At 36.1% G+C, this 13,322-nt stretch overlaps 1 protein-coding gene across 1 annotated transcript; it reads left to right on the top strand.

Annotated features, from left to right (window-relative positions):
- The first annotated feature begins 6,545 nt into the window (after nucleotides 1-6,545).
- On the top strand, nucleotides 6,546-12,922 carry LOC132613558 (uncharacterized). The gene is made up of 2 exons (XM_060327626.1): nucleotides 6,546-6,777; nucleotides 8,616-12,922. The coding sequence occupies exons 1-2, from the start codon at nucleotides 6,712-6,714 to the stop codon at nucleotides 9,132-9,134; spliced, it is 585 nt and encodes a 194-aa protein (XP_060183609.1). The 5' UTR covers nucleotides 6,546-6,711; the 3' UTR covers nucleotides 9,135-12,922.
- Nucleotides 12,923-13,322: the final 400 nt, after the last annotated feature.

Below are 13,322 nucleotides of genomic sequence, written 5' to 3'. Positions count from 1 at the left end.
GGTGTGTGCAATGCAGTGAAAATGAATCGTTATTTCTATAGTTTATGTAACATTATAATCTAGTACTATGTTAGTTTTGTATTGAGGTGATGGTGGAAACTTATGTCATCTTCTTGTTATAAAATTGCCAATTATTTTCATATGTTACATATATTGACTAACTTTGTCTTGCTTATTTACCATCATAATTTGTATTAACTTAGTTTAAAATTCATATGTTACATATATTGAGATGATGGTGAAACTTATGTCCTGTTCTTGTTATAAAATTACCAATTATTTCCATAAAGAATATTGTATACGGTAAAAACCGGGTCAATGCATGATTGATGAGGCCGGAGTCAAAGATAGGTCCAAATGGGTACGAGTACGTTCAATCTTTGCTTCGCACCAGGAATGTTGTATCGAACAAAGCTAACCCGGATCAAAATAAGCGTGTCTGTTGGTCCGGATTGTGTCAGCCCAGATGAGCGTGTCCGTTGGTCCGGATTGTCTCAGCCCAGATGAGCGTGTCCGTTGGTCCGAGTAACCAGTTGTGAGGTTACCACGCGTCATAAAATCGTTCGATCATTTACGCTGACAACTGTACGGGTGTCAGACCGTACGGATCAGCCTTATCCTTTTTAGGGTTTATTCATAAAGGCTTTTTGTATGGTATTAAGGGCCCATAACGGAAAACCTATAAATAGGGGTAATCCTCTCCTTTTTTAGGTTAGCTTTTTTCTCATATCATATTACTGTAATCATCTGAAACATAAAGCTCTCTTCAAAGTATTTTGATCTGGATTCATATTGTTCATCCACAACTGATCTAATCCATCTTCATAATTTAAGCATATTCGGTTCATATCATTTACAATATATTACTTATACACGTATATATATATATATCCATTAACGCTTCATACCAATCAAAATATATAAAGTTCATCCACATATCCTATTTCACCACATACAAATATAATTGTTACCCGTAATTCGGGGTAAACAGACATGTTACCTACATTGACTGAATTTGTCTTTTTTATTAGGGTGAAAGAAGAATATTCGATGACAACAATTACTCTACTCAAGAATCAAGAATTCATTATTGTTGTCTTATATTAATTTCTTCATATATGTTCGTTTTGACATGATCCCATCTTAATCGAAGTACTTACTTCAATAATATCAAAACCAATGCTTTTTTTTGTTTAGTTATTCGGCATCTAAAATTATTAGCGCAACTAATACATATTCGTTTCGTATAAGGCTCATTAAAGAGGAAGAAGTACTTTCTATCAAGACGATCTTCATTTTCAAGATTCAGACACGACCATACAAAACATTTGGTTATTGATAGAGAGGCAAAGACATTACAATCTCTACCTTATTAATTTATACATTACAATCTGTACAATTCTTACATTACTATAATTCTTGCATAACTTAGTACTCACATAATACGAACCAAACGATCCCTTAAAAAGATAACTTCCCCAACCCCTCCCTAGTTATATATACCCAGTATTTAGGAAAGTTTTCCTTTTCTAATGTTCGTATTTATGTACCTTGCCCCTTCACTTCGTAGGAAAATCCCCTACTGAGGCTTAGCCACAACAGTGTAAGTTTTAAATTAGGGTATAAAATATATTTATGTAACCAAGTCATTTATTAGGTAATTACAAATAAAGCTCTTGATAAATACAAATTGGTGATCTAATAAAATAATACTCGTACTGTCGTACATACTATCAAAAAATAAAATTTATCAAAATATAAGTTTTTTTAAAATGTTAAACTTAAATCTTTTAAAAAACAATATCTTCCGAATAAAGTTATTTTTATGACAAGATCCCATCTTGTGACCCTATCCTTGAATCTCCATAGCAATGAGTACAGATTATTGGGAAATCCAAGAAGAAGAAGATAATATAAGAAACAGAGAGTTCACAGAGCATTAACTTTCTTGTAAAAAAAAGAGTGGGTGAGTGCAGAGATAGACTGAAGATCTCAATAATTAAATAGAATAGAAATTATGTGAATTAGTGAAATGGAGTAATTGTCCTTCCAAATGTTGCAAAGGAAAAAACAAACGTTTCCGTTAGAGATTCTTTTATATACAGTAACGAATTTTAATGTGCGATAATAAGTTTGGTTTAAGTTTTTATCAAAAGACCGATTAATTAATGTTTATCAAGGGGTTTAATTTACCTATTTCTTTGATATTTATTTTATATAAATACTATTTTTACACTTTTAACAAATAAAACATAAAATCTTTGAACAACCTGTTATTTCTTTCCCATTCTATAACTTCATGACACATGTATACTAATTAACGTGTCTATTGAATTAGGAGTGCGACTATAGCTTCACCGACGGGTTCGTCATAAACCAATAATTTTGGCTCAAATTTTATAGTTGTGTATAAAAATTCACTTAATATATAAATGATTTAGCAAAACCTTAATAAGCTACATTTTTCAAGAATTCAGAATCCCAAATTCCTGGATTATTAAATACATGCATGGCATACAATCTTTCCCTTTTTAGTTGTGTCCATCCACCAATACACGTTGTCTCTTTCTTCATTATATAAAGGAGGATAAACCAAAAGTCCAAAACCCAATATCACACGTAAAATAATCAAGTGACTCTTCAAGCTATCATGGCTATTCATCCCGAACACAAAAAACACCACATAGCTATGCTTCCATGGCTAGCTTTTGGTCACATGCTTCCATATTTAGAACTTGCAAAGCACATAGCTACAAAAGGTCACAAAATCTCCTTCATTTCCACTCCAAGAAACATTAAAAGTCTTCCGAAATTACTCTGAAAATACTCCCTTTATATACATTTCGTCAAAATCCCATTTCCACTAGTAGAAAATTTACCTGAAACTGCTGAAGCCACAATAGATTTGCCACGCGAAAAAATCTAGTATCTTAAAATAGCGTATGATGGTATGCGTGACTCTGTATCTCAATTTCTGTTAACCGCTAAATCAGACTGAATTTTCTTCGATTTCGGAGCTTATTGGGCCGGTCCAATAGCTAAAGAAAATAATGTTCTGAGTGTTTTCTTCACTATTATGATTGCCACATATAGGGCTTTTGCGGGCCAGCGCCTGCCTTAATGGCGGGCTATGACTCTTTAGATGAACTTTAAGTTCTTACAATTTCACCAAAATGGGTAAAGTTTCTTTCAACCGTTGCTTATCGATTGTACGAAGTTTTAAGAATGCATGATACTTTCATAGGTAACGTGTCTAAAACATCGGATATTTACCGATTTGATGTTGGTATTCAGAATTGTGATTTGGTGGCTCTTGTGTATTAATTAAACGTGCCGTCGCAAGCAACAATTCACGGAACACTTTTCCAACATAAAAAGTAAATAACAAATAAAGTGAAAAGGTGCCGAGTTTCAAGGATTATCCATTATTTTAAACATAGATGTCATCATTACACTTGGAAATCATACTGGACTTTCAGCGTCTATGCCGCTAGAATTTTTATATCTAAATAGAAGTTCTATTGGCTACCATGATATTTTTGGCCACGTGTGCAAACAGAATCATATTGGGCGTGAATTGCGTTTAAACCAAGAATGCAAGTGACATTTTCTTTGACAAAAGAAAAGTTATCAAGAAGATTTTAATATATAAATATGAGGCAAAGTTCACTTAGAACTTTGTCATCTAAGAAGTAGACAAAGAGAGCAGACAATTTCTTTACGACTTTTTGGAACTATATTATTATTTTTCTTTGCTAGCGCAGATTCTTTTCTTATCTTTTTCATTCCCATTGAATTATAGGTGTTAAGAAAACTATTATGTCAAAGACAAAACACATATATTGTTAAAAAAAAAAAACTCATCATTTCAGAAAATAGAGTTTTATTTTTATGAAATGCAAAAACTCATTCTTACCCGTAAATAACATGCCTTTAGTTTGCTACTCTCTGTTCTGAAAATATCTTGGATCCTCATCTAAGATCTATTTGAATGACTTTTCGTATGGCAACCGAATTTCGGATCAGTAGCATAGTGACACCGTACTATTCACCCTTAATTTTTTTTCTATCATATGTTGATAATTCTCTTTCTCGTTTTCTTTCTAACACAGTAGAACACAGAAAGATAATAACGGTAAACAATTAAATTAAATTCCTTAAGGTTGTTATTCAAATTATGCTCAAAACAATAAATGTTATTAGTAAAACAATGTTCAAAAGACGAAACAATATTTTAATAAAACTGAGAAAAGAAAATGACAAAAACACTATCCGAGTCCACAAAATTTACTGTGTGTCCTTAAAAAATTAAATCCCCTCACTGTACCCAGGGTTATGGATTACTTTCGCCCCGGATAAGACGGATACACCTGTTGATGGTGTAGCGGTATCTCAAACCCCACTGATCTCGTCGAAGGCAAATTCGGCAACAAATCACACGACATGACTCTACTATAATTTTATTTTGAAAACAAATGTAGAGAACAATTTTGAGAGGAGAAAAAATTCAAATTTTTGGTGTTTTAATTCTGAGGCCAAGCCTTTGAATTTATAGATAATGAAAGGGTGAGATGGAGATGTGCAATCCAAAAGGTGTCTTTTGGGTGCACTCCAAAAAGTATCTTTTCTCATTTCCCATTCACACCTTAAAATTCCAACACAATTAACTCTTTCTCAGTGAAGCTTTGAGGAGTTGTGTATGCTTTCTGGTGGATGAATAAATATCTCAGCACCAACAAGCAGACATAAAGTCAGAATTTGAATTTTATGGGTTCTAATATTTAAGATAGTGACATTAGGGGTTAGGAACTGGTTTCTAAGTTTATTTTTTACATATGTTTAGTACATTTCTTAACACACATAGAGGATTTGAACTAAATCGTGTTGGACCGTACTGTCGGTTTTTAGTTCCACCCTATGCCAACAAGCTGTTTGACACCACCATTTGTGTCATTAAAGGCCTTGGATTCACTTTTTCTATCGTAGTTTGGTTGACCTGTAGCCTGAAATTCTTCACGCGTGGAGAAAATCATGTTATATAAACTCTTTCCACATTATTGTAAATACGGAGTAGTTATCATTATTTATATATTTATTCATGATTTGCGAATACAAGTTACTAAATCTCATACAACTAAGAGGTTCTTTGGATAATAGTTGGTATTTTCACTTGTGAGATTAAACAAATTTGAATGTCATAATCCCATGGCTTGAAAATTGGATTAGATTAAGTATCTAATCCAATTTTGAGTAAGTTTTTGTCATTGCACCGATTCTTCATTCTAGTCTAATTAAATAAATCCAAGATAATGAGAAGCAAGTACACGTAAACATGACATGTGGATGTACATCACCATAATCATATTTCCAACAAACAAGACAAAAAATAACAACAAAGGAAAAAAAGGCAAGCGTGGGAAAATTTTCATACATGAAGATCTAATTAGATCCACGTCCATTCGACACTTTTCTACGATCTTCCAAGAATTCAATCAAATTTTCTATGTACTTATCATGAAGGTCTTTGTTACCAAATATAGAACTCAATTCTTTTGCTTTCTCTCGAATTATCTTTCCATCATTTTCCATCATTATTAGCTTTACTGAGTTGGCCACAGAGCCCCTCGTAAAGGACCCGTCCTTTTCGTTTCTTGGAACAATGGATTTTTATTGGGCTAGATGGTTATTTTGTAACACGTTATTATTCTTCTACAGCTAGTGGAGAAATATGAGAGAGAAATAAAGATTCGCATTTAGGAAAAGAAAGAAAATTCTACTTTTATTTTGAAGCGTATTGGATTGATTAATCCGGATGTGAGTCGGATGTGCCGATCATGGGTAAAGCTGTCCATAACGAAGAAGCTCTCATATTTTCCTATGACTCGTACTTGTAAAGTTCCATAAATTTATACTTTTAATTTGAACTGAATTTGAGCTTAAAATAAATTTGTTAAAGCAAGCTCGAGGTATTGGAACTCACACGGGTGTGATGACAATAACATCATTTGTTACTTAATTACCTGCGCTCTTGATGCAAGGTTTTTGTTTGTTTGATACTAATTGGCTGGAGGCTTTGTGGGGATTGCATATCCAACAAGTACTCTATGTTTCTCTGTTTTGTAATGTCCCTGCTGTAGTGACAAATATACATTTAGAAATTGTGGATCCTACATAACCACATCATTGGTTCTTTGATGTATTTATTTTGTATTCATTCATAGATGTATTTGATATGCCCAAGCTTGTAATACATAATGTACAAATATTAGTTTAGGCCCAGCCTTTTATTTCCGGGTAAGGCCCAACTGTATATTAGGCAGCCTCGCCCATGTAGAAACACAACTATTCATTTTCTCAGATTTATGAAATCAGAATGCTCTCTTCTCTCACTTCCTCTCTCGAGAAACTTCGATTATCTTCACTTAATTTCGAGTTCTTTCACAATTTTGACATGGTATTAAAGCAGAGATGTTGGTTCTCCGTATAATTCTTTGTCTATCGATCTTACCCTCATCGATTTTAGAGATTTTTTTTTAGGTCTGATTTGCATTTTGTGGCGAGATTTTCATCGAAATCTTCTGTTCTTCGGCGAATCCTTCATTTTGCTTGTGGGAATCGTCATACTTGTTCATTGTCAGTGTTCATTGCATCAATATTGGTGTTGAGTCTCTTTGCAAGCGGTTGCGAAGATCCTTGTTCGTTGTTGGCGCTATGTTGTATCTATTGTTGGTATCAAATCTCAATTTTCAAAGCAAATGCAAATTGCAAAGGCGACTGGTAATTTCGTTCCTTATAACTCATTAGGGTTTCATTAACAATTAGGGTTTTCATCATCTGTGCAAGTAGCTGATATTTCTTCGTTGGTCATAACTGGTTAGGGTTTCTATCACTTGTGCAAGTAGTTGCTTTTTGTGATTTTGTGTTGGTATTGGTATTGGTATTGGTATTTTCTCCTTACAATTGCACATTTGTGTCTTAATTGTGAGTGTTTACAATGGTGAGCCCTAGTCAAACAACTAGCACTAGCACGAATGATGTATCTGGTTTAACTTCGACTACAATTGATTACTCTAACCCTATCTATCTACTTGTCTTCGTCTGACGTTCCTGGTATATCTTTAGTTCCTGTTCCTTTCTCGGGGAGTGGTTTTGGAGGTTGGAAACGTAATATGATTGTATCCTTAGCTGCTAGGAACAAGATAGCCCTTATTGATGGCTCTTGCCTAAGGCCAACTAATGATTCTCCTCAGCTTAGGCAAGGGGACAGATGCAACAATTTGGTTATATCCTGGCTAACTAGTTCTCAAACCCCTGATATAGCTAAAAATGTTCAATACTCTGACATTGCTGGGAGCATATGGAATCAACTATGCAATAGGTATGGGACTGCTAGTGGGACTAAGATTTTTGAACTCAAAAAGGAACTTGCATCCACTAGTCAGGGTTCCCTAGATATTGCCTCTTATTTTAACAACCTTAAAAAGCTCGGGGATGCGCTTAGCTTCCTTTGTACCAACCATATCAATACATGTACTTAGTCTGCTACGACTAGACTCCAAAAGGAGGATGAAGAGAATAAGGTGTACTAATTTCTCATGGGTTTGAATGAGACATATATTGGAGTTAGATGTAACTTGTTCATGTTACAACATTTTCCCTCTCTTGACTCTGCTTACAATATCCTTCTTCAGGATGAAAGGCAGAGATAAGTTAGCTTTCCTGCTCAATTCTCAAATGACTCTGCTTCATTTCATGTCAACCTGAATAAGAGACCAAACACGTGTCCTTAACCCAACAAACCTTTCAATTAGAACTCCACAAATTCCTACTCTAACAACAAAACTTTAAATCAGTACTCCACAAATTCCTACTCTAACAACACAACTTTCAATTAACCTTCTCCAAACTCTTACCCTAACAAACCTTTCAATATGAGGTTTGGGTTTGATAAGGAAAATCACTATTCTACTACAACTATTGTAAGAGAACTGGACACTTGATGGAAAAGTGTTACAGACTCCATGGGTATCCACCTAATTTTAAATTCACTAATTCCAAGAGACAGAAAGTAGCTACCGCTACTGAGGTTTCAACTCATGATACATCACATACTCAATATTCATCACCTGGTTCTGTTATTCCTATTAGTTCTGAGGATATCTCTTTTATGCTTGCTGGTCTGAGCAAGGAACAATGCCATTAAGTCATGCTTATGCTTCAGAACTCCCACATCTCAGACTCTCCTTCTAGCCTCATGGCATCTGCTAATTTTGTTGGTAAATTATTATCTCATAGTGGTGTAGGGCATGTGTCTTGTGGAGCATGCATAATTACTCAAGTAGGTAAGTGCATTTGGACTATAGACTCCGGGGCCACTGACCACATGACTTCAAATATTGACTTTCTCTTTGACATCAAACCTCTAGTTATTCCTTATCTAGTTAGTCTTCCTAATGGTTACAAGGTCAAGGTGACCTGCACTGGTTCACTTTATTTTCTATCTCTCACAGTTCATCATGTTCTTTACATACAAACATAACCTCATATCAGTGTCTCAACAGATTTCTCAGTTAGATTGCATTGTTTTTTTAACCAAAATTTCATGCATAATGCAGGCCCCTTCAATGAAGAGGCCAGTGGAGATTGGTAAACTAAAGAATGGACTTTACAAGCTCTTGCAAACTTCCCATGCTGCTGCTACAACTCTCCATCATTCTAGTTCTTCTAATATTGATTTTATTTGTCACTCAAACTATGTTGTTCCTTGTGATTCTCATGCATCTAGTTCTACTTGTTACTCTACCCCTACTGTTTCAAGTTTTCCTGATATTTCATGTACTAATTCCTCTGATATGAATAAAATGGAAATTTTTTGGCACAATAGATTGGGGCATATGCCCTTTGTAAGAATGAAAGATACTCCACATATTCTATGTCAATTCTCTTCCAAGCAACCTTTAATTTGTTCTATTTCTCTCATGGCTAAGCAAACTAGACTTGTTTTTCCTGATAGCTCTGTCAAGTCCAACCATCCTTTTCAGTTTATCTATGTGGACACCTGGGGACCATACAACAGTCCACTAGGGCAACTTGGACCCACCTTATGGGTTCCAAAAGCAATGCCTTCCCTCTGATAGCTTTTGTTTCCATAGTCAAAACCCAGTTTGGTGCTTCTATTCAAATTGTCAGAAGTGACAAGATTAGGGTCTGGCACCTCTTCCAGTCAATTTTTCTTAGATCATGGCATAGTCCACCAAACTTCATATGCTCACATACCACAACAAAATGGTGTTGTTGAGAGGAAACATAGACATCTATTGGAAACTTCCACGACCTTACTCTTTCAATCTTAAGTTACCCCCTAAATTCTGGGGGGATTGTGTACTTACATCCATATATCTCATAAATAGGTTTCCTTCTAAAATACTTCAGAATAAAACCCTTTTTGAATTACTCCATGTTAATTTTCCTTTTTATTCCCATTTTAGAACTTTTGGTTGTCTCTGTTTTTCTACTGTCCCTAAGTGTCATAGGGATAAATTCCAACCTAAGGTTAATCCATGTGTTTTCATAGGATATCCTCTCACCATGAAGGGGTACAAACTTTACAATTTGACTACCAAACTCACCTTCATATCTAGGGATATAATTTTCATGAACATACCTTTCTTTTTTATTCTTCATCCCTTACCAAACCTACTCCACATGTTATCATTCCTCCTGCTTCTTTTGATTGCACATTTGTCATCCCACCTGGTCCCACCACCCCTGCATCTTTTCCTTCTTCTTCCTCAGTACTTTCTAACTCACCACATCCTTCTCCTAGAAGATCTAGTAGATTTCATTCACTTCCTTACCATCTCCAACAGTTTATTTGTGATCGTCCTCCATCTTTAAGTAGCTCTAGTTTACTTCCATCTGTTCTTCATCTCTTTATAATAATGTTACACTAGAACCACATTTTTACCATCAGGCAGCCTCTATTCCTTCTTAGTAAGAGGCTATGAAAGTTGAGTTTATAGCCTTAAAGGCAAACAATACTTGGTCTGTTGTGCCCTTGCCTGCTAGGAAGAAACCAACTAGTTGCAAGTGGGTTTACAAAATTAAGTACAAGGCTGATGGATGCATTGAAAGACATGAGGCAAGGTTCGTAGTTAGGGGGGACACCCAAGTTGAAGGTGTGGACTTAAATGAAACATTGAGTCCTGTCATTAAGTTTTCAACTGTCAAATGCATGGTTGTTGTAGCTGTTAAGAAAGGATGGCCCCTTTTCCAACTTGATGTCAACAATGCATTCTTGCATGGTGACTTAGATGAGGAAGTCTATATGAAACTTCCTCCAGTCTTATCCACTGATTGTCCTCCTTTGGTCTTTCACCTTCAAAAGTCTTTATATGGATTAAGATAGGCTTCTAGGCTCTCCCAATCCCTTTGCTTAAGAGGGTAAATCTATTCACAAAATGATAATTCTTTGTTCATCAAAAAGACATCCTCCTCTATTGTCCTCCTTGCTGTCTATTTGGATGACATAATCTTTTCTAATGATGATTTGCTTAAAATATCTACTCTCAAGTCCTTCTTGGACTCTCAGTTCAAAATCAAGGATTTGGGCACTTTGAACTATTGAGGTGTGCCATACTCCTACTGGCTTACTGTTGCATCAAAGAAAGTTCATCCGAGATCTTCTTCAAGAATATAAGTGTGATATAGTGAGTCCTGTCACTTGTCCATTGGATCATTCAGTCAAGTTGAAATCTGATGTGGGTAACCTTCTCCCCAATCCTGAATCTTACAGAACTTTAGTAGGAAAGTTGAATTTCTTAACCCATCCTAGGCCAGACTTGTGTTTTGTTGTTCAGCATTTGAGTCAATACCTTCAGAATCCTACTCAGTCACATATGAAAACTTCCCTTCACCTCCTTAGATATCTCAAAGGTCCTGCTGATGTTGGGGTTTCATTTTCCAATTCTCCTAATTTTTCCATATCTGCATATTATGATAGTAATTGGGCAGCCTACCCTGACATTAGAAGATCAGTCACTGGGTTTTATGTCATTCTGGGTGGTTCTCTTATTTCTGGGAAGTCAAAGAAGCAACATATTATGTCTCTCTCTCTCTCTCTTTAGCTGAAGCTGAATATAGGTCTGTTAGCAAAGTTGTTGCTGAATTGGTGTGGTTGATAAGGCTTCTTACAGACTTCACTGTTATAGTGTCTACTCGTGTCCCTGTGTACTATGATAATTAGGCTGCAATTCACATGGCCAAAAGTCCCATCTTCCATGAGCGGACCAAGCATATAGAGGTGGATTGCCACTTCATCAGAACTAAGCTCAATGATGGCCTGGTTGAACTGCATCATGTTCCAACTGCTTCTCAACTGGCAAACATGTTTACTAAGCCCCTAACTGGGTTGCTGCACCACAAACTGCTGCTCAAGTTGGGTGCTCAAGCCCCCTCTAACTTGCTGGGGAGGGGGAGGGGGGGTGATACGCTCAAATTACACCTATTAATGGCGTAAAGTGGACGTTGTCAAATATAGTAACCCAAACAAAGTTGGGGTTGAATGCCACAGGGAATATGGAGAGAAAAGGGTATTAATTGTATGCGATACTAGTTTTTAAAGGCTTTAATCCTATTCCGAATAGTTTGAAATATTTGTTGAGTAATGTAATTGAATACTTTGACTTGAATTGTACTTAATGCGAGAGAGAGACTAAGGTTGTGTTCCCTATTTTGATTAGATATTATGCTTCAGGCTTCAATGTGATATACTTCTAATGGTTGTTCTAAGAGTATGCACTTGATCTTTTAAGGACTTCCTAATGTTTCTCAACAGTTAGACAGTATTTCCTCTTTATGATTTTTCCAAATGTAAAAGAGTTGAAATCGAAGAGCGATCAATAATGCCAATTAGACTTGTTCTTATCCCTAAGTTAATCTATTAAACGAGGGTTAACCCCCCGAGTCATCGTTATTCAATCTTACCAATACTGACTCTATTTCCCAAGAAAAGTTAGTATAATGACTTAGGCTAATGCTTGCAATCATTACCCAACGCTGACGCACAAAGACAGAATAAATACCAACAACCATTATGCATATATCAATAGTAGAAACCCATTCACATAATACCTATCATGGGATCCACAACCTTAGAATTAAAATTAGCTACTCATCATTTTGGTTAACAAAGAAAGCTTAAAAGTTAACATAATATACTTACGATGCTAATACAATATGGAATGAAAGTGAAGTTGGTGCTTTAAATGCTCCAACCACTTCAAATATTCAAGACTTAAAGTTAATGCTCCCAAAGAAAATCAGACTATGAATTAAAACCCTAACTTTAAGTATTTATAGGGCCAAAAATTGCCCCAAATTTCTGGACAAAAACACCTTTACGCGACATCGTTACGGACCGTAACACAGGTTACGGTCCGTCCTTCGGTCTCGTCCTTTGTCAGCTTGATATAGGTCAACCGTTACAGCTTCTTGCGACGGACCGTAACACAGGTTATGGTCTGTATCTTCCAGCGGATCATGGCCTCAGTGTTCAGTGGCCAATGCGTTACGCCACGACGTTACGCCCATAACTTGAGTTACGGACCGTCCTTCTGGGCGTAACATGTGACACTACTTAGGCTTCTTACTGAAAATTTCCTTCAGCTTACGGTACACGTTACGGCCCGTAACATGAGTTACGGACCTTCCTTTATAGCGGCAGGCATCTGGATCATCCTCTCTGGTACGGATCACGTTACGGTCCGTAACTCGAGTTACGGACCGTCTTTTTGCTCCAAGTTATCCGTTTTTTTAGTATTTCTTATCATTTCCGTTCCTTAGTCAACCAACCCTACAAAACACCAAAATAACATAAGAAACCATGTAAAAATACTTAAAAACAAGCAACACTTCTAGTGACAAAGGCATAAAATGTGCCGAAATTCACGGCACATCAGGGGGGGGGGGGGGGGGGGGGGGGGGGGGAGGGATTGGAGTGACAAATACACATTCAGAAATTATGGATCCTACATAACCATATCATTGGTTATTTGATGTATTTATTTTGTACTCATTCACATATGTATTTGATATAACCAAGCTTGTAATACACAGATCATATGCAAATATTAGTTTAGGCCCAGTCTTTTATTTTCGGGTAAGGCCTAACTATATATGTTACACCTCTCGTTTTCATGGTAGGAAAAACTTACGGTTTCCTAGTTAAGTATGCCTTAGAATGGAGATTTGTACCCGAGTATTGAGATGCTAAGTAATTTACCCCGTGTATGGAGATCCCAGCAGGTATTCCAGGTATATTG

The sequence above is a fragment of the Lycium barbarum genome, chromosome 10 (genome assembly GCF_019175385.1).
Source record: "Lycium barbarum isolate Lr01 chromosome 10, ASM1917538v2, whole genome shotgun sequence".
In the NCBI taxonomy this organism is placed as follows: Eukaryota; Viridiplantae; Streptophyta; class Magnoliopsida; order Solanales; family Solanaceae; genus Lycium; species Lycium barbarum.
This window is presented reverse-complemented; position numbering and strand designations above follow the sequence as displayed.

Excerpts from the sequence above, each read along its gene's own strand:
- LOC132613558 (XM_060327626.1), top strand. The coding sequence starts at position 6,712 with ATGTTGTATCTATTGTTGGTATCAAATCTCAATTTTCAAAGCAAATGC. Across the intron at positions 6,778-8,615 it reads GCAAATTGCAAAGGCGACTG|GCCCCTTCAATGAAGAGGCC; the intron begins GTAATTTCGTTC and ends TGCATAATGCAG.